Source organism: Salmo salar, chromosome 06, assembly GCF_965601325.2.
Source record: "Salmo salar chromosome 06, fSalSal1, whole genome shotgun sequence".
In the NCBI taxonomy this organism is placed as follows: Eukaryota; Metazoa; Chordata; class Actinopteri; order Salmoniformes; family Salmonidae; genus Salmo; species Salmo salar.
In genome coordinates this window covers 44757501-44779619 of record NC_138296.1, presented here as the reverse complement: position 1 = coordinate 44779619, position 22119 = coordinate 44757501, and the positions used below count along the sequence as shown (strand labels likewise).

Genomic DNA, 22119 nt, shown 5'->3' with positions numbered 1-22119 from the left:
TCTTACAGCAGAGGGTAGCATATCTTGCTACAATCAGCTTTGAGAGAGAGATGGGGATGTAGCATTTTTTGTTGTTGCAAGAGTTTATTAATTCCTTGATCATACGAAACTATTATTACCAATCCCAAGGATTCCCAGACAGAACACATCACCCATGATTTAGGAACCTCTACTAGCCTACTACAGTCAGCTCTGGAGTAGTACTGGACGCAACATTTATTGTTTACTGTTATTATGTTGGTAACCAGTTTGTAATAGAAATAAGGCACCCCGGGCAGTGACTGGGAGTCCCATAGGGTGGCGCACAATTGTCCCAGCGTCTTCCAGGTTAGGGGTTTGTCCAGGGAGGCTCCCAAGTGGCGCAGCAGTCTAAGGCACTGCATTTCAGTACTATTATGGACACCCTGGTTCAAATCCAGGCTGTATCACAATTATTGGGAGTCCCATAGGGTGGTGCACAATTGGCCCAGCATTGTCTGGGTTTGGCCAGTGTAGGCTGTCATTGTAAATAATAATTAGTTCTTAACTGACTTACCTAGTTAAATAAAGGTTACACATTTTTACGTGGCTCATTGCGCTCTAGCGACTCCTTGTGGCTGGCCGGATGCCTGCAAGCTGACTCCGGTAGTCAGTTGAACGGTGTTTCCTCGGACACATTGGCGTGGCTGGCTTCCGGGTTAAAGAGCGGCTGTTAAAAAAAAAAATAAGGCACCTGTATCCAGGCACTCCACATTGCTTCATGCATTTTGTATAACCTTTATTTAACTAGGCAAGTCAGTTAAGAACAAATTCTTATTTTCAATGACGGCCAAGGAACAGTGGGTTAACTGCCTTGTTCAGGGGCAGAACGACAGATTTTTACCTTGTCAGCTCGGGGATTTGTTTTTGCAGCCTTTCGGTTACAAGTCCAACGCTCTAACCACTAGGCTACCTGCATAAGAACAGCCCTTAGCCATGGTATATTGGCCATATACCACACCTCCTCGGATATTTTTGCTTAAATATGCCACGGCTAGGGGCTGTTCGTATGCTGCCTTCATAACCTTCATTCATAGACGGTATTTACCACATACTACTGGGAAAAATCATCTTGAACGCCCCTCTTACTGGTAATTACTAGTGGGAAACGTGTCTATCATCCCTGAGCTCCGACTTCTCCCACATGCTGGATTCTGACATAATCCATATTCTTGCATCTACTTATCCATTTTGAGATTTGTTGGTATTTTGATCCAGTAATATTATTTTGGTCCCTTAACATTTTAATTAATTTTAACCACTTTAAAATGGATGTACCTCAATAATTTCAAATCTCACTACATTAAATTACACATCATTTAACATCCCATTTCATAGAGAGTGTTACAAACTGGACTATATTTAGTAACTTTGAAGAGATGGTGATTAGGTCTAAATAGGCGTTTGGCATTTGTTAGTCTAAAATCAGTGTATTTGTCTTTAACTGCCATTTCCCGAAAGGCAGACTCTTCTCACACGTAAATTCATTTTTTCTCAGCTTCAGAAGCATCTGCATTCATCATTTTTTTTTTAATGGTTGATATGTTGTAAATAATTTATTGTAAATAACATTTTCTTTGGAAAAATACGGCAAAAATGCATTTTACGTTTTATGTCTTTAGTATTTTACAGATAGAAAGTTGAAAAAATTATTTATCCACAATCTGCTCTGGACAAGTCCAGTCCTGGAGTGTCTCAACAAAATGAAATCAAAATATTTAGGCTGACTTCACTCAGTGTCCAGAAACATGGATTTGCACGATATGCAAATACACATGTATTTAATGAGATTTCGTCTCATTTGCATATTTTAATAAAGTGTTTACTTAAATGTGTAATATAAAATAGTCTTATGTTTGTGTCTACATTCAACTGGTAAAAGTGTATTATGATATGATTAAGGGGAAAAAATTACCCTATGAATTAAATGCAACAAAACATGATCTATAAAAAGCAATCTATTAATTATGGTTTTTGAACACCATAATTTGTGAGCATGATAGCTGTAATTTTAGTTTATTGTTGACACAGCTTGTTTGCCATTAGCTAATCAGCGTTTCTCAACAAGTTTAAAGCACAGGAATGCATCCAACTCGTATTTACTACTTCACAACTGGAAATTACCAACTTCCCACTTGGTTATGAATATGACTGCAGCATTAGGCAGAACGCAAAGTTGGCAAGTGCATCTCAGTCATGGCCTTAGTGCACTCCAGCTATATGGGCGCTCCTGAAGTAGAAGGATGGTCTGGGTGGCCCATGGCCTGGGTGGCTGAGGAGAAGATATTCACGTTCAAAGACATGATAATCACAGTAGTGAGAAGATATTCACTATAGAGTCCTCATTTTTAGCCCACAAATTCTGAGGGACCAATATCACTATACTGAGAGTGTTTTCATTTTTAAAATTGCATATTTGGGTATTTTTGGAGCATTTGTTCATGATTTTTCAGAGCCCCCGTACTACACAATGAGGATGAGAAAGTGAATTGCTGGTTGGGGTAAGTGTCTCAAAAACAAGTGAAATCACCAAAAAACGGGTCTTCATGGGTTTTAAAAGTTGGACCTGGACCCAAACAGACCCGATCATTAACAAAAAAAGGGGGACTTTGACCGGAGAAAATCAGACCTGAACCCAAATAGACCCGACGACAACCAGACCTAGACTCGACCTGTACCCTAACGGGTCCGGGTCTAGACCAGACCCAATTGGAACCGAGTGACCCAAAAACCAGCCAAGTTGCTCTTCTTGTTAATAAATATGTATTTATATGTTAATAAATATGTCAATAAATTCACCATATTAGCGTAAAATAAATATGCTATAAGCTATACAGAGCCATTGACAGGTCCATTCGGGTCCACTCGGGTCTACAGCTATAGTTACATAGACCCAAGACCCAATGACAATCAAACAGGACCCGACCCAGACCCGAGGGAAAATATACAATTTTGGACCCAGAACCACTCGGTTCCCTGGTCGGGTCTCGGGTATTCGGGTTCAGTCAGACCAGTGAAGACCTCTAGTCTGGACCCTTCTATAACATCCCATTTACATCAAAAATGTTGATTTGGTTGTAAAAAAGTTAAATTCTCCTTTAATGAAATGGCACATTACGGCATGATTATTATTTTGTGCAGAACAATAGCCATCGTTCTGCACATTCAGCTATCTGTATGATCATCTAAGACATCCAGCTTACATGGAGTCACCTCGGGACACTTCTTATCAGCTCCAACACACACACAGCCTGCTAGTCAAGCCCACTTCTTCCAACAATAGCTTGTCATCACTCCACACTCTTCACTGTCCCATTTCACAATGTGTGCCTGCAGCTTCTGTGTCTGCTCATGGTAGTGGACAGCTGGAGATAGGGAGGGAGAATGGCATCTGTATTTACCATACACACCTCTGGGCACAATGGTTGCACCATGTCATGCTGTTGGATACCACTTTTCAATTGCTGTGTGGATCTCCATTTTGTTTACTACAATACATTCTGTTAGTAAGTTTAGCTGCAACACAATACTGACCAATATGTAGGCCCATGGACAATGAAAGTCCATTTCTATAGGACACTGCAGGCTATTTATTGTGTTTTCTCTGAAGAACATTTTTCCCACCTCATCCATCCATGGATGGACCTATCTATTCAGGATCTTCATGAATTACTCGTGTTGACTCGAGCCATCCATAAGTCCTCATAGAAAATGAATGAACACACAAAACCCTACTATGTTTACCTCAATTGGCACCTTGGTACCCAGGTTGTCGCATCCGCTCTTGTGCAGATAGAGAACTGCATGGCAACGGAAGGACGCTTGGAGATAGAATGAGGGGAGGGTACTATGGTCCCACGTGTCCTCATCACCGCAGACCCAACGCAATTCTGTTCATTTTCTATCTACCATTTCCACATACCGCAGATTCGCATACACTCATGCATACATACAGCTTACACACGCACAATCATGTAGGATTTATGCATACGAGCACTCAAATCTCCCCATTTGACCTATTCTACATAATCTAGGCTAATTTGCCAATTCCAATATTGATCGGCTCTGGCATAGGCTATTATGCCTATTTGTTTTTTCATTTCGTGATAGGCTATTTCATTCAATTGCCTGATATCGGTGAGACTGTATGCTACGAGTTGAATGGGGAGCTGAGAGGACGAGCGTCAACTGTCAACCAGATTCAGTCGGTGTTTTTTCTCTCTCGCCATAATCGTTTGAGCGTCGGTTTTCTTTTTATCTGCGCCTGTTACATTGTAACGCACTCGATGTTAATTCGGGGGAATATGTGAACATCATGCTGGCGGTGTGGTGCTTGGTCTTTGCTGCAGTGGGCGAGAGGCTTGCCGTGTCAGGTAAGAGGGATGACGGGAGAGGGAGGAAGCACCCTTTTCATTTCCAAGTTTACCCCTGCCCAATGTACACTATCCCCAATTTTTGCATCTGCAATCACTTCTTCCTCTGTAGACTAGTCTACAATAGTGTGTGTGGGGGTAGCGCGCAGCTGGAGATAGTTGCCTCTGTGCCAATAACGTAGTGTTTTTAATAAGATCCCTCTCCTTCAGCTCTACGGATGCGGTAGATTTGCTGCATCAACACATTTTCACCGCAGCGCTGTCGCCTTTTACATCAAGGGCTTGCGCGTACTGTAGAACCAGCGCCTGACGTGGTGCCATATCAGCCTATTCATGTCAAATATCATTTTTAAAACAAGAATTCTCGTTTTTCTGTGTGATAATCCGTGTGTGGTTTAAAATTGGCAGTTATCAGGTCTCCTGCGTTACAGGCGGCGGTAGGTCGACTTTGGTGAGGGATGCGAGTTTGTGGGACTGGTTCTCGCCAGATGAGCGGGGAGACAGCAGCGACATTGCGGCCGAAGTCGCCTATCCAAAGCGGCTGGTGCAGCAGATGGAGTCGGAGGAAGAAAAGTCCCACGGCTATTTGGATACCCGCGTGAAGAATACCACGGAAGGTACCTCGGTAAGTATAGACCACTGTCTGTAATGGGAAGTGGGTGTGGCAACCTGTTTTTATTGGAGTGTTATTTATTCGTTTTCGTTCTCTCTCTTGAATTCCCTCTTTTGTATTAAATTCCCAGTTCATTGTTGAAATTGTAATGGTTTCTCCCCACCCAAATTACTTGTGCGAACCCTGTCTTGCCTGTTTTGGCCTGTCTCTTGTTTTCAAGTGTATCTTAAGATCCATCCCAAACTGCACAAGTCTATCATCAGTCCCATAATGCCCTAACTTCCACTCTGTGACTGGCAGGTGTGCTGTTCTTGCTCTGAACCTCCAGGTGTCTTCATCTTGCTTGTATATACACTGAACAAAAATATAAGCGCAACATGTGTGTTGGTCCCATGTTTCATGAGCTGAAATAAAACAACCCAGAAATGTTCCATATGCACAAAAAGTTTATTTCTCTCAAATTTTGTGCACACGTTTGTTTACATCCCTGTTAGTGAGCATTTCTCCTTTGCCAAGATAATCCATCCACTTGACAGGTGTGGCATATCAGGAACTGATTAAACAGCATGATCATTACACCTTGTGCTGGGGACAAGAAAGGCCACTCTAAAATGTGCAGTTTTGTCACACAACAAAATGTCACAGATGTCTCAAGTTTAGAGGGAGCGTGCAATTCACATGCTGACTACAGGAATATCCACCAGAGCTGTTGCCAGAGAATTTAATGTTAATTTCTCTACCATAAGCCGCCTCCAATGACATTTTTAGAGAATTTGGTTGTATGTTCAACTGGCTTCACAACCGCAGTATTTGCATTGTGTGGGTGAGTGGTTTGCTGATATCAACATTGTGAACAGAGTGCACCATGGTGGTGGTGGGGTGATGGTATGGGCAGGCATAAGCTACGTACAGGCAACGAACACAATTGCATTTTATTGATGGCAATTGGAATACACAGAGATACCGTGATGAGATCCTGATGCCCATTGTCGTGACATTCATCTGCTTCTGGAAGCTGAAAATGTCCTAGTTCTTTCATGGCCAACATACTCACCAGACATGTCACCCATTGAGCATGTTTGGGATGCTCTGGAGTCTGGATCAACGTGTACAACAGCGTGTTCCAGTTCCCAACAATATCCAGCAGCTTCACACAGCCATTGAAGAGGAGTAGGACAACATTCCACAGGCCACAATCAACAGCCTGACCAACTCTATGCGAAGGAGATGTTTTGCACTGCATGAGGCAAATGGTGGTCACACCAGATACTGGCTGGTTTTCTGATCCACGCCTCCACCTTTTTCATATATATATCTGTCACGTCCTGACCAGTAAAAGAGGTTATTTGTTATTGTAGTTTGGTCAGGACGTGGCAGGGGTGTGTTTGTTTTGTGTTGTCGGGGTTTTTGGGTTGTGTTCTATGTTTTGTATTTCTATGTTCTATTTTCGAGTTTTTCTATTTCATGTCTAGTTTATTGTTTTGACCTTCAATTGGAGGCAGCTGTTCCTCGTTGCCTCTAATTGAAGGTCCTATTTAGTAGGGGTTTTTTTCATGGGGTTTTTGTGGGTAGTTGTTCTTTGTATAGCCTAGTAGCCTTACAAGACTGTTTCGTCGTTGTTTTTGTATACGTGTTTATTTTTGTATACGTGTTTATTTTTGTTTTCCTTCTTCAATAAAAAAGAAGATGAGTATACATATTCCCGCTGCGTTTTGGTCTAATTCCTACGACACCTGTGACAATATCTGTGGCCAACAGACGCATATCTGTATTCCCAGTCATGTGAAAGCCATAGATTAGGGCCTAATGAATTTATTTCAATTGACTGATTTCCTTATATGAACTGCAACTCAGTAAAATCTTTGAAATTGTTCCATAGTGCGTTTATATTTTTATTTTGTATATATATTTACCTGTAACCAACGGTCATTACACTCTATGTTGCGGCACAATATCTGGGACTTGAACCCCAAACCTTTTGACCTACTGTACTCCCCCACTATGCCACCCAATGCCACAGATTCATAATTACAGTCCACCGGAGAGAAGAGCATCTGAAAGAGATCTGAAACAGAAGCCTGTTGTGTGAATGTGATTTTATCTGCTTGGCCTTATGATAAAAGGCTCTGTGGAGTGAAATATTCAGATCTCATGGAGAGCTCCTCTCTCCTCCATTCCTCTATTATTCAATGGTGTGTTGAAGTAAACTCAGAAAAAAAGAAACGTCCTCTTACTGTCAACTGCGTTTATTTTCAGCAAACATTTGTATGAACATAACAAGATTCAACAACTGAGACATAAACTGAACAAGTTCCACAGACATGTGACTAACAGAAATTGAATAATGTGTCCCTGAACAAAGGGGGGGGGGGGGTGTCAAAATCAAAAGTAACAGTCAGTATCTGGTGTGGCCACCAGCTGCATTAAATACTGCAGTCCATCTCCTCCTCATGGACTGCACCAGATTTGCCAGTTCTTGCTGTGAAATGTCACCCCACTCTTCCACCAAGGCACCTGCAAGTTCCCGGACATTTCTGGGGGAAATGGCCCTTGCCCTCACCCTCCGATCCAACAGGTCCCAGACGTGCTCAATGGACTCTTCGCTGGCCATGGCAGAACACTGACATTCCTGTCTTGCAAGAAATCACGCACAGAACGAGCAGTATGGCTGGTGGCATTGTCATGCTGGAGGGTCATGTCAGGATGAGCCTGCAGGAAGGGTACCACATGAGGGAGGAGGATATCTTCCCTGTAACGCACAGCGTTGAGATTGCCTGCAATGACAACAAGCTCAGTCCGATGATACTGTGACACACCGCCCCAGACCATGACGGACCCTCCACCTCCAAATCGATCCTGCTCCAGAGTACAGGCCTCGGTGTAACGCTCATTCCTTCGACGATAAACGAGAATCCAACCATGACCCCTGGTGAGACAAAGCCGCGACTTGTCAGAGAAGAGCACTTTTTGCCAGTCCTGTCTGATCCAGCGACGGGGGGTTTGGGTCCATTGGCGACGTTGTTGCCGGTGATGTCTGGTGAGGACCATCCTTACAACAGGTCTACAAGCCCTCAGTCCAGCCTCGCTCAGCCTATTGCGGACAGTCTGAGCACTAATGGAGGGATTGTGCATTCCTGGTGTAACTCGGGCAGTTGTTGTTACCATCCTGTACCTGTCCCGCAGGTGAGATGTTCGGATGTATTGATCCTGTGCAGGTGTTGTTATACGTGGTCTGCCACTGCGAGGATGATCAGCTGTCCGTCCTGTTTCCCTGTAGCACTGTCTTAGGCGTCTCACAGTACGGACATTGCAATTTATTGCCCTGGCCACATCTGCAGTCCTCATGCCTCCTTGCAGCATGCCTAAGGCACGTTCACGCAGATGAGCAGGGCCCCTGGGCATCTTTCTTTTGGTGTTTTTCAGAGTCAGTAGAAAGGCCTCTTTAGTGTCCTAAGTTTTCATAACTGTGACCTTAATTGCCTACCGTCTGTAAGCCGTTAGTGTCTTAACGACCGTTCCACAGGTGCATGTTCATTAATTGTTTATGGGTCATTAAACAAGCATGGGAAACAGTGTTTAAACCCTTTGCAATGAAGATCTGTGAAGTTATTTGGATTTTACGAATTATCTTTGAAAGACAGGGTCCTGAAAAAGGGACGTTACTTTTTTCGCTGAGTTTATGTCCCCATCAATGATTCAACAGGCCTGTGTCAGAAGTGCTACTTGGGCTAAAAACTCCACTGGTACAAATCACCCTCTTTTTTCCCCTTTTATCTCTACCTCACCCTCCAACCCTTTTCTTTCTTTCTTTTTCATACACCCTCTCTCTTTCTCTGAAGAGGAAGTTGTAAGTGGGATTGAGGGTGTGGTTCTATGTAGGTCTACGTCTATCAGTGGGGGCCCTGCTCATCTGCGTGAGATCACCTAAATATTCGGAAATAACTTCATTTGTTTTAAGGATAAGCTTGAAATGAGTATGGTCGAATTGACTCAACAACCAAAAACACATGTCTAAGTTAAGCTTTCTTAATGAATCAGAAAATCAATAGCTATTTCTGGTTCTTTATCAAAGTTAGCTGGCTAACTTATTGATCCTGCTTTGTAATATACCCTTCTGGTGGGTTAAGTGTTGAGTTGAGTTGGTTGAGAGAATCATTACACTCATCTGGAGATAATTCTCGCTCTGATTACGCTGCTTGTTAACCTATTGTGTGATGTGATTGAAATATTTAAAGAGGCTCATGGGTATTTGGATGGAGATTGTGTAAAAGCCCAGTGTTGTTGTTTTTGGAGTTGTTTTTGTGAAGTGGTATAATTGGTAAAGGGTGATATTTTTACTTAATTAGGAGGGTTTAAATGTTGGTTACATTTAATATTTTTTTTTGCCTCAGTTGTATTTTTTTGTAGTCATAATTTACTTATTTTTTTTACAGAGGATTCTAAATAAGTTTAGATGGAATATTCCTAGCTGTCATTCTGACTCATGGATTGATCAACTATTCCATAGGTAAACTTTGATTCCAAGTTGTACAGCCTACTGTTTCCTCAAGTGGCTTTGCTTATCAAGGGACTGGACGTGAAGATACATCTGTTTCTACAGCATGTGCCCATTTCAGATAGTTATTTACAATCACTGGTTGTTACTAAGTAATGAACCTGCTATCACAAGGTTCCCGGAGGACTGACTTTGGGACTAGAACAGTATCAAGATGCCTTGGTGTTACAGACAGAGGTGTTGCTGGTTGCCACCTAAATATCCCGAGGGATGTTATGATTCAGGGCTGATAAATACTGATCGATTCAAACAAATCTACTGATCTATTGATTGACCAAAATAAACAGTCTTCATTACTTCACACACGTAACAACTTTACAGAACTCCTTGGATTGATATCCATGACACCACATTTTAGTCCTTCCTTTAGCCAAGCAGAACTACCCTCTCCCTGCTCCAGCTGAAGTTGAGTTGTGTGGAATCATTGGAGGGAATGATTTCCGAATGGGAGTCTTGTTTCAGTGAAAGTCCAATGATTCACTGCAGCCTGTATCCTGCAGACAGAATTACAGTGGGCTGGGATTGAATGCTGGCACTGTTTGTGCTTTTGGCGACACTGTGTTTTGACTGCTATAAATCTCTGGCAGCCAGTAAAGCTCCCCATTGCCTTCTCCTTTACCTCTCAATTTTTTGGCAGCCGACAGTAGGGACACATTGGCTTCACACCAGCTTAATGTAGATGGAAATGTAAAGCTTTCTCCTTTCCCGTAAACCCTCTTCCCGTCCATCTCTATCGCTGAATACAAATGCACTTCCCGGATGGCTTCAGGACTGCCTGTTGGAATGGATTCAGTCCAGCCAAATCAATGGACACTTTATCAATCCGACTATGTTAGCTGCTAAAATGCTTTTGACACATATGCAGTATTGCGCTGGCAGAAATGCATTTGTACAGTATGTATTTTGGTTTGTTATACTTCTTATAGAATGATAGCTATCATTGTGACTCACCAAATGGGTGAACCACTATCAGAGTGGTTAACTTTTAAGTGGTTCTTCCTGTAATGTCTCTCTCTCTCTCTCTTTCGACCCTCATCTCACCTTCTCCCTATTTAAGCCAGTCCATTTGGCCCAGAGTTGTTTCCAGGTGGAAACCTTCGGACACACCTTCACCCTGGACCTGGAGTTAAACCAGTGAGTACATTTGATTTGTGCACAATTTGGATTCATCAACTTGATTGACGTATTCGCCGCACCCATTTCCACCAGTCCGTATTTTCTTAATCGCCACAATCATCAACATTGGCATTTCCATAACCGCTACCGTTAGCAAATACACTTTTCTCCTTCCATTTATGACACATAATCAAATGTTTAGTGGAGCGTTAGGGACACAGAGACCCGAGAGCTCCATCAATACAGCTAACCACCCTAGAGAGACAGAAGAGAGAGAGACGGGAGACAGAAAGAGAGAAAGAGGGGGATGGGGGGGACAGAGAGAGAGAGAGAGAGAGAGAGAGAGAGGGAGGGAGGCCTGGATTGTCATGACTTTATTATTAATGTGCTTAATGTACTGTAACTCCCCTACAGCACAGTAAAGGAGTCAACACAACAGCCAGACCACCGCTACTCTGTTACGGCTACTGGGCTACTGCCTAGCTACGATAACGTCCTAAATCACATCCATATGCTGTACTCTACAGCCATGCATTACACAACGCCCTCATGCATGAACACTGAAATGGAATTACGTTAAGAACGGACTATATTCGTAACGACTGCATATCTATTCCCAAGCAGAATAGAGACGCAGAGAACGAGGATAAATCCTAAACATAAAGGGTGCGCCTCGTTGTCTTAGACGTTGTGTAGAGCTTGGCTTGCGGTATAGTTTATGAGAGAGGTCTCTGTCATAATAACAGAGGTGGCTCTGTGTTTTCTCTCTGCAGCAACCTCCTGTCCTCAGACTACGTGGAGCGGCACTTTCACCAAGACGGCAAACCCTCGCAGTCTATGGTAGTGTGTGTGTTTGTGTGTTTGTGTGTTATAATTAGGGCCCTGTATTTTGCGCAATCATTTGATATGCCTGGATTTTAACCGTTATTTAAAGCTTTTTCAACAAACTGTACCATTTTCTTTTTATGTCAGATCCAGCACCATCCTCAGACAACTGCTTTAATTTGTTGGTGTAATTCATTTTTTGGATAAGGCTTAAAATACAGGATCAATTCTTGCTATGTAACATGATTGCGCAAAACACACGGCCCTAGTTATAATAGAAGTTCTAACCATGCCTCTGGAAAAGATTCTGTGTTTTCTGCATACTGTAGACATACTGTAGACATACGGTTGACATACTGTAGACATACTGTAGACATACGGTTGACATACTGTAGACATACTGTTGACATACTGTAGACATACTGTAAACATACGGTTGACATACTGTAGACATACTGTAGACATACGGTTGACATACTGTAGACATACTGTAGCCATACTGTTGACATACTGTAGACATACGGTTGACATACTGTAGACATACTGTAGACATACGGTTGACATACTGTAGACATACTGTTGACATACTGTAGACATACTGTAGACATACGGTTGACATACTGTAGACATACTGTTGCAATACTGTTGACATACTGTAGACATACTGTTGACATTGTATGCTATTGTCCAGTAGGCTACAGAGATCTGTTTTGTGTCTTACTGAAATCAGATACGTCCATCCTGGTGGCGACACTTATCAGATTGAAATGACATTAGTGTTGACCACCATCTCACCAAAATAAATGAATGCTACAGTGTAATTGAGTGGCCAGTAGACTACTACAGGAATGTCAGTGCCTCTAGAAAACCATTGGGGAAAAGTCGTTTTTTCTATTTGGTTCATTGTACTACACACATTACTTACTGCCCCTCGCCCCCCCAGCCTCAGCAAGAGCCTCCCTCTCATCCCCACCCACTCTCATTCCCAACTCTCCCTCTGCCCTCACTAGCCAATCAGGAGCTTGTTCCCATGGCAACGAGTCAGCTCTGCAGTGTCATTAAGTTCTTGGCAGAGAGGAGAATGAAAGAAGACACAGAGAGAGAGAGAGAGAGAGAGAGAGAGAGAGACAGAGAGAGAGAGGGAAAGTGGAGAAGAAGGAAGAGGAAAAATTTGAGTAAAAGGCCAGTGAATACAACGGCAGGATGGGTGATGGTATCAGAGAGAGTCCTTCTGTGTGTGTGTGTGTGTGTGTGTTTGCAGACAGTTGGTTCCTTCAGAGAGCAGTGGTGTGGGTGGGAGGATGTACAGTACGCCTGCAGGGATGGAGCCACATACTCACACTCCCAGACCAGCCAGACCAGGCCGAGTGCTTGACTCTATGCCAGCTGTGGTTGCTGTGTCTCTATCTCTGCTTTTATTAGAGTGGTTTTGTATTCCTGCTATCCCAATCTCATACTCAGTAGTGGCTCAATGACTACTTCAGATCAGCCATTAGGGGAAAGTGTTTCTAATCTTTTGAAGGAGACTAATTGTGAAGGAGAGGCCTTCACCTGGGCTTAAGACTTATACTCAGTGGCCACCCCGTTCATGAAAATGGTTCGCTCCTACAGATAGTGAGTCTCGTGGCCGCCCTTGCTATTTAAAGCAGGCAGACAGGCATCAAGGCATTCAGTTACTGTTCAGCTACTTTGAGTGGTATGATCGCTGGTGCCAGGCGTGCCGGTTCCAGTATCTCAGAGACGTCCGGCCTCCTGGGCTTTTAAGGCACAACAGTGTCTAGGGTTTACTGAGAATGGTGCGACAAACAAAAAACACCCAGTCAGCATCAGTCCTGTTGGAGAAATCAGCTCGTTGATGAGAGGTCGAAGGAGAATGGCTAGCTAACAGATGGGTCACAAGCAGGCAAATAACCGCTGAGTGCAACAGTGGTGTGCAGAACGGCATCTTGGAACGCACAGCTTGTCAGTCCTTTTCACGGATGGGCTATTGCAGCAGACTACCACATCAGGTTCCACTCCTATCAGCTAAAAACAAGAAGAAGTGGATCCACTGGGCACGCGATCACCAACACTGGACAATTGCGGAGTGTAAAAACATTGCCTGGTCCGATGAATCCCAGTTCCTGTTGCGTCATGCTGATGGCAGAGTCAGGACTTGGTGTAAGCAGTGCGAGTCCATGGCCCCATACTGCCTGGTGTCAGCGGTACAGGCTGGTGGCGGTGGTGTAATGGTGTGGGGAATGTTTTCCTGGCACACGTTAGGTCCCTTGATACCAATTGAGCAACGTTTCCATACCCCAAAGAATTCTGGCTGTTCTGGAGGGCAAAGAGTGGTCCGACCTATTACTAGATGGGTATACCTAATAAACAGGCCAATGAGTGTATAACTGTCAAAGCAAGTAGGCTAATATGCTTGTCTTTGTATTTCTGTTTATTTGCCATTCAATTCAAACATTCCATAGCGTGTCCTGATTACTGGTTGCACACACCCCAACTGCTAATTGTGTTGTTAATTGTTACTGTGTTCTCATTGTCTTTCTAGCCATGTGTAAGAAGTGTTTGGGGAGTTCTCCAACCAAGGGGATGTTTTTACTGCCAATGGTTTTATTTGCTCTGCAGTTTTAAGAGGAATTGTTTTAAACATTTTAAGTGTTACACTAGGCCAGCTCTTTCACACCAATGAAGGATGGGGCTCAGATGGTCGCAGGCAAGGTAGATGTTTTATTCAGAATGAGCATTAGTGTTCTAGCTGGATGCCCTCTTCTTCATCTGTGTTGAAGGTCTCATGTGTGTGGTCCTCCTCTTCCACACTTTGACATCCACTGCTCAAATTTACATTTTTATTTTATTTCACCTTTATTTAACTAGGCAAGTCAGTTAAAAACAAATTCTTATTTACAATGACGGCCTACACCTGCCAAACCTGGACGACGCTGGGCCAATTGTGCGCCGCTCTATGGGACTCCCAACCACGGCCGGTTGTGATACAGGTTTATTCTTAGCCAGCCCAATGCATTCTCGCTCCATGTTGTTCCTTCCAAGCTGTTCCCACTGTGGGGCAACATAATGTTGGATTTATTTATAAGCTCCCTGCAACAGAAGACCCCTCCATTGTCAGAGCGGTAGCTAAAGTAGAGTGGAATAGAGTAGCGTGTAATAGAGTAGAGTGGAATAGAGTAGAGTGGAATAGGGTAGAGTGGAATAGAGTAGAGTGGAATAGAGTAGAGTGGAATAGGGTAGAGTGTAATAGAGTAGAGTGGAATAGAGTAGAATAGAGTAGAGTGTAATAGAGTAGAGTGGAATAGGGTAGAGTGTAATAGAGTAGAGTGGAATAGAGTAGAGTAGAATAGAGTAGAGTGTAATAGAGTAGAGTGGACTAGAGTAGAGTGGAATAGAGTAGAGTGGAATAGAGTAGAGTATAATAGAGTAGAGTGGAAGAGAGTAGAGTTGAGGACAAGTAGGTCGCATATAGTACATACAGCTAGCAGTATAATGGAGGGAGGAAGAGAGGGAGAGACGAGAGAGAGAGAGAGAGAGAGAGAGGAGAGAGGAGAGAGAGAGAGAGAGAGAGAGAGAGAGAGAGAGAGAGAGAGACGAGAGAGGCAGAGAGAGAGACAGAGAGAGAATAGAAGTAGAAACTGTTTAAAGCACAACTCCTGGGGACTCCATATAGGTTTTTTAGGGGACTGTGAAATGAGCATCACCGTCCTTCTCAGTCAGTGTGTGGAAACCTGCAAACCAATGTACCACTACACAGTCAACTTACTTGAGCATGTGACTGTACATTAACAATGGTATGGTCTTTGTGTCCACAGGGTGGGGAGCACTGCTACTATCAAGGGAGGTTGAGGGGCTTACCAGAGTCCTGGGCAGCTCTCTCCACCTGCCTTGGCCTATGGTGAGATTCTCCCCATAGCTATAAACTGTCTGTCAATGGCCTTGCCTCACCACACTGACTCGGTACAGTACTGGCACTATGCCTTTGATAGGCTATATGGTATCTTTGATCTTCATGTACTAATATCACTGCTATACAATGGGAGTCTTACAGATATATAATGAACGTGTTCCCTCTCTCTCTCTCTCTCTCTCTCTCTCTCTCTCTCTCTCTCTCTCTCTCTCTCTCTCTCTCTCTCTCTCTCTCTCTCTCTCTCTCTCCCCCTCTCTCTCTCTCTCTCTCGTTCTCTCAGTGGTATGTTTTCTGATGGGAGGTTCTCTTATGGGATTGAGCCTCTTTTCGACGGGACCAATCAGGTGAGTGTGTGCTGGTTGGGAGATAACGGTATAGATAGCCCTGTGTAGTAGCGTTGATGTTATTGATTGATTGATTCATAGTAACATGGATGCAGATGAGGAATATGGATGAACGTAGTAAAGATGGTATTGTTTTCTCCTGGTGTCTCATTGACTCCTCTCCAGACTGAAGGGGCCCACCTAGTGCGTAGGATGCCTGATGTCAGACTATCCCCAGACTGTCAAGGTACTGGCAACGTCCTACATCCTCTCTCCTTTATACAATCATTGATGTTCGTACTTACCAATGAGAAGACGCATTGATGTTGGTAGATCCATGCTCTTTGATGTCATTTCTCGGTCCTCCGTGTTGTATTGTGTCCAGACTGCACAGACGACAGTGAGGGGGATAGAGCCAGAGGTAATGATGAGGAGCAGATGAAGGATCCCCGGGCCAGTGAGGTGCTGAGGCGCTCTAAGAGACAGCTGCCACGCAGGCCCACCGTGCAGTCAGAGACCAAATACATCGAGCTGATGGTGGTCAACGACTACGAAATGGTGAGTTAGCGTTTCCTGAAAATAATTGATGTGTGTGCGTCCATGCGTGTGTGTGACACGCACACACTGTACCTAACGTTTTGCTGTCTGTCTGCAGTTTGTGCAGCTGCGACGCTCCACTACCCAGGCCAGGAACTTTGCCAAAGCAGTGGTCAATATGGCTGATGCAGTAAGAGCTCTGTCACTTCATCCTTAACTTTTATACTGATACCCATCGTCAATTATGATGATATTGTTGTTGAAGTTAAAGCCATATCAATAATCATAGGCTAGGTTGTAGCCTATAATAACAATCTCACATAAACTCAGCAAAAAAAGAAACGTCCTCTCACTGTCAACTGCGTTTATTTTCAGCAAACTTAACATGTGTAAATATTTGTATGAATATAACAAGATTCAACAGCTGACACATAAACTGAACAAGTTCCACAGACATGTGACTAACAGAAATTGAATAATGTGTCCCTGAACAAAGGGGGGGTCAAAAGGTCAGTATCTGGTGTGGCCACCAGCTGCATTAAGTACTGCAGTGCATCTCCTTCTCATGGACTGCACCAGATTTGTCAGTTCTTGCTGTGAGATGTTACCCCACACATCCACCAAGGCACCTGCAAGTTCCCAGACATTTCTGAGGAAAATGGCCCTAGCCCTCACCCTCCGATCCAACAGGTCCCAGACGTGCTCAATGGGATTGAGATCTGGGCTCTTCGCTGGCCATGGCAGAACACTGACATTCCTGCCTTGCAGGAAATCACACACAGAACGAGCAGTATGGATGATTGTCATGCTGGAGGGTCATGTCAGGATGAGCCTGCAGGAAGGGTACCACATGAGGGAGGAGGATGTCTTCCCTGTAACGCACAGCGTTTAGATTGCCTGCAATGACAACAAGCTCAGTCCGATGATGCTGTGACACACCGCCCCAGACCATGACGGACCCTCCACCTCCAAATCGATCCCGCTCCAGAGTACAGGCCTCGGTGTAATGCTCATTCCTTCGACGATAAACGCGAATCTGACAATCACCCCTGGTGAGACAAAACTGCGACTCATCAGTGAAGAGCACTTTTTGACAGTCCTGTCTGGTCCAGCGACGGTGGGTTTGTGTCCATAGGCAATGTTGTTGCCGGTGATGTCTGGTGAGGACCTGCCTTACAACAGGTCTACAAGCCCTCAGTCCAACCTCTCTCAGCCTATTGTGGACAGTCTGAGCACTGATGGAGGGATTATGCGTTCCTGGTGTAACTCGGGCAGTTGTTGTTGCCATCCTGTACCTGTCCCTCAGGTGTGATGTTCGGATTTACCAATCCTGTGCAGGTGTTGTTACACGTGGTCTGCCACTGCGAGGACGATCAGCTGTCCGTCCTGTCTCCCTGTAGTGCTGTCTTAGGCGTCTCACAGTACAGACATTGCAATTTATTGTCCTGGCCACATCTGCAGTCCTCATGCCTCCTTGCAGCATGCCTAAGGCACGTTCACGCAGATGAGCAGGGACCCTGGGCATCTTTCTTTTGGTGTTTTCCAGAGTCAGTAGGAAGGCCTCTTTAGTGTCCTAAGTTTTCATAACTGTGACCTTAATTGTCTACCGTTTGTAAGCTGTTAGTGTCTTAACGACCGTTCCACAGGTGCATGTTCATTAATCATTTATGGTTCATTGAACAAGCATGGGAAACAGTGTTTAAACCCTTTGCAATGAAGATCTGTGAAGTTATTTGGATTTTTACGAATTATCTTTGAAAGACAGGGTCCTGAAAAAGGGACGTTTCTTTTTTTGCTGAGTTTATCTTACTTATTATGTCCATGCTCCTGAATTTGTGTATACCATCAGTGTTCGTTTGGCCTGCAGATTTACAGGGAACAGCTGAACACACGCATCGTGCTGGTTGCCATGGAGACCTGGTCGTCGGCCAACATGGTTCCTGTGGTGACCGACCTGTTGACGACGCTGCAGAACTTCATGAAGTACAGGAAGGACAGTATTAAGGAACAAAGTGACGCCGTGCACCTCTTCTCGTGAGCGCCCCCTGTCTATGTCCCCCTGAAATGAAAAATAGAGGAGGTTGATATGCTCCTGTATCTAACCTGGGGCAGTCAGTGGTTGCGTCCCAAGTGCCACACCATTCCCTCAATAGTGCACTACGTTTGACCAGAGGGCTCTGGTGAAACGGAGTGCACTATAAAAGGAATAGGGTGCCATTTTGGACGAGGTCAGTATTGTTGACTGGTTGCAGCCGGTTTATATATACTAGAATATGTCCTGGTCCTTTAGTCCAGGTTTTACGCCTGTTCTCCTCCATCTCCTCCAGGGGGCGTACGTTCCAGAGCAGTCGCAGTGGGACGGCCTACACCGGAGGAGTGTGCTCTCTCACCAGAGGAGGGGGCATCAACGAGGTAAGAGAGACCTGTGTGTTTCCTACTCAGCTTCAAAGGACTGTGACTCACAACAATGGGCTCATAGTCCAGGCTCATGGTTTAGGAACTGACACAGCTACTACATTTAAGAACGACTCTTCTTTGACTTCCTCGTTTCTTCGTGAAGAATGTGAGGAGTGTAACTTCAGTCAAACAGAATGCCATTGATACAGGGTGGATGTGTGTGTTTGTGTTCCAGTATGGGAACGTGGGTCCTATGGCCATCACTCTGTGCCAGAGTCTGGGTCAGAACATTGGGATGAGGTGGAACAACATACGCAGCTCTGCGGGTAAGGACAATCAGAGCAGGGGGATGGGTGATGGGGGGAGGGAGGGTGGATTGTAGGTAGGTAGGTAGGAAGGAAGGAAGGAAGGAAGGAAGGAAGGAAGGAAGGAAGGAGAGAGAGAGAGAGAGAGAGAGAAAGAAAGAAAGAAAGAAAGAAAGAAAGAAAGGATGAAAGAAAGGATGAAAGAAAGGATGAAAGAAAGAAAGAAAGAAAGAAAGAAAGAAAGGATGAAAGAAAGAAAGAAAGAAAGAAAGAAAGAAAGAAAGAAAGAAAGAAAGGATGAAAGAAAGAAAGAAGGAAGGAAGGAAGGAAGGGAAGGGGGAGAGAGGGAGAAGGAGAGAAAGCGGGAACAGGTACAGATAGTGTAAAGACTAAGCGAGAGGTAGGGACAGGAGACAGGAGCCCATGGATTCAGTAAAAGGAGGGAGGAAGGGATGGATGGATGGAGGGAGTGGCACAGGCAGCGATGGATTGAGTTTATTTCAAACTTACTTGTGAAATAATTATATTTTTTTCTCAAGGATTTACCTCAGTAAATAAATGTAAGTTCCTTCTAGTCAAGATGAATGTCATTAACCATCTAATTTTTTTCGCATGACTTTTCACTCCCTCTTTCACCCTCCTTTTCTTCCTTTCCCTCCCTCTCTCCATCTCTCTCAGGAGACTGCAGATGTCCTGATTCTTGGCTTGGTTGTATCATGGAAGACACTGGGTAAAGATTGACTTTAGGACTACATATACTGTACATACAGTACATCAGTCTACAGAACACATAATGTTCTCACAAGCGTTTGGCTTTGGCTTATTTAATACCAGACACAATGGTGATTTGATAAGCTATTGTCAAATCAATCTACTACAATTAGCAGTTTTTTTTACCACAGATAGCAACATTTGAGTCAGATTGCAAAATTGCTGAAAAAATTGTCACATTTGATTTAGCACTTAATTTGGGGAAAAACACTATAATTGGCTCTGACCATTTTATCTCTCTCTCTTCTCTCTCTTCTCTCTCTCTCCCTGTATCTGTGTGTGTGTGTGTGTGTGTGTGTGTGTGTGTGTGTGTGTGTGTGTGTGTGTGTGTGTGTGTGTGTGTGTGTGTGTGTGTGTGTGTGTGTGTGTGTGTGTGTGTGCGCGCGTGTGTGTGTGTGCTTGTTTTGTGTACAGATATTACCTGCCCAGAAAGTTCTCTCGCTGCAGTGTTGATGAGTACATCCAGTTCTTGCTCCAGGGGGGCGGGAGCTGCCTCTTCAACAAGCCCAACAAGGTGAGGTTGGTGTGGGTGAGGGATGTGGGAGGCTGGCCTAGCCTGATGTTCTAGTGGGGAGTGGAGTGTAAGCTGAAGGTCCCAGGAGTGCCGTTATTTATAGCCTAATTAATTATCCCAATGTCCTCATTTCTCCATATTAGATATTTACATACAGCTCTGTGCCCATCCTTGATTATCTCTCTCTTCCTCTTCCTTACGACCTTCTCTTTTCCCTTCTTCCCCTCTTTTCTTCCTCCCATCCTACTTGTCTACTGTGTCTCCCTCCGTCTGTTCTCCTCTCCCTCTATCCCTCCGTCTCTCGATCAGCTGTTGGACCCCCCTGAGTGTGGGAACGGCTTCGTGGAGACAGGGGAGGAGTGTGACTGTGGGTCTCAGCTGGTGAGGGTCTCTTTAAGGAACTGTAACCCATACATGATGAGGGACCAGAACCCTCCAGCATGGATGGAACTACTGCCACAGCCCTATGGGCCCTGGTTAAAAGTAGGGCACTATAAAAGTACTAGGGTTCCATTTGAGACAGACACTGTCATGGTGACACTAGAGGGTTAATGTTGGTATGAGGAACAGTCTCAGTGACTGTGTGTGTTTGTCTGTAGGAGTGTGCCCGTAGTGGAGGGGCTTGCTGTAAGAAGTGTACCCTGACCCACGATGCCATGTGCAGTAGTGGACTGTGCTGCAGTGGCTGCAGGGTGAGTCCCTCTACCCCACTACCACCACCACTTCATTTACATATCACTCATCACACTAGCTAGTCCACTCTATGGAGGCTAGTGCCTCTTCAGTATTTAACTCGTTCATTACCAAACATTTCATTACCAAACGTTTTTTTATTAAGAATCGCACACAGTTTTAATGATAAAAGCATCCGATCTTGATTATTACGGGTCTGTTGGTGCTACTACACGGTCGTGACAGTAAGATGTCATGTGTGTCTGATATTGTTCTTGTGTGTCAGTATGAGCTAAGAGGAGCGGTGTGCAGACAGGCTGTGAATGACTGTGACATCCCAGAGAGCTGCACAGGAGACTCCAGCCAGGTACTGTACTCGACACTACACGATCACCCTGGTGCATGCTGGGAGATGGAGTCTTTGGGAGCATGAGTTGGTCTGACGTAAACCATACTGTATGTCATGTTCTTCTGTTGCAGTGCCCACATAATGTGCACAAGCTAGACGGATACATGTGTGACAGTAGTCAGGTAAGGCACACCTTTGTTTGAATGTTTTTTTTTGCTCTGCAGTCAGTGTGTTGTTGAGATATGTCTGTCCTGCTGTTATCCTTTGTTTTCATCTTCCTGTCCCTCCCTCTCTCTCTCTCTCTCTCTCTTGCTCTCTCTTCTCCTCTCACCTCCTCTCTCTCCTCTCTCTCCTCTCTTCTCTCTCTCTCTCTCTCTCTCTCCCTCTCTCAGGGTCGTTGTTATAGTGGTCAGTGCAGGACTCTCGATGGCCAGTGTAAGGGACTGTGGGGCTACAGTAAGTACTAATGATTCATTCATTTCTTGAATGTCTTTCACACCCCTGAATTACTCACTTGCCAGTAGTAATGTCTTGGGGACTGTTTCTATGGCTATGGCCATGACAGTCCTATGCCATCTTGTGGACTGATATGGAACTTCATCTGAGTTCCAGATGGCGGTGATATGGATCTAATGTGTGTTGTGTCTGTGTGTGCTGTCTCAGATTCAGCAGACCGCTTCTGCTATGAGAAGCTGAATGCAGAGGGCACAGAGAAGGGAAACTGTGGGCAGAGTCCTGAGGGCCAGGGATGGCTGCAGTGCAACAAGCCGTGAGCCTTCTATCACATGACTTATCACTCTCATTATTTCACAATAGACGTGACCAGAGTTTTATTATTCTG

At 44.5% G+C, this 22119-nt stretch overlaps 1 protein-coding gene across 2 annotated transcripts in view; it reads left to right on the top strand.

Annotated features, from left to right (window-relative positions):
• Positions 1-3900: 3900 nt before the first annotated feature.
• The window catches only part of LOC106607274 (disintegrin and metalloproteinase domain-containing protein 11), a 26129-nt gene continuing 7910 nt past the window's right edge, over positions 3901-22119 (top strand). Inside the window, exons 1-20 of one of the 2 annotated variants that reach the window (XR_014392682.1) lie at positions 3901-4391; positions 4823-5016; positions 10617-10693; positions 11449-11515; positions 15316-15398; positions 15691-15754; positions 15920-15980; positions 16119-16291; positions 16389-16460; positions 18138-18304; positions 18598-18682; positions 18903-18993; positions 19651-19702; positions 20158-20257; positions 20567-20638; positions 20857-20949; positions 21216-21296; positions 21410-21460; positions 21671-21734; positions 21942-22047. Coding sequence is in view for 1 of the 2 variants with exons in the window: in XM_014204079.3 (XP_014059554.1) it covers positions 4334-4391; positions 4823-5016; positions 10617-10693; positions 11449-11515; positions 15316-15398; positions 15691-15754; positions 15920-15980; positions 16119-16291; positions 16389-16460; positions 18138-18304; positions 18598-18682; positions 18903-18993; positions 19651-19702; positions 20158-20257; positions 20567-20638; positions 20857-20949; positions 21216-21296; positions 21410-21460; positions 21671-21734; positions 21942-22047 (1811 nt within the window). In the remaining variant the exon portion in view is untranslated. The remainder of the gene's footprint in view (positions 4392-4822; positions 5017-10616; positions 10694-11448; positions 11516-15315; positions 15399-15690; positions 15755-15919; positions 15981-16118; positions 16292-16388; positions 16461-18137; positions 18305-18597; positions 18683-18902; positions 18994-19650; positions 19703-20157; positions 20258-20566; positions 20639-20856; positions 20950-21215; positions 21297-21409; positions 21461-21670; positions 21735-21941; positions 22048-22119) is intronic. The other variant, XM_014204079.3, reaches the window with a different exon arrangement.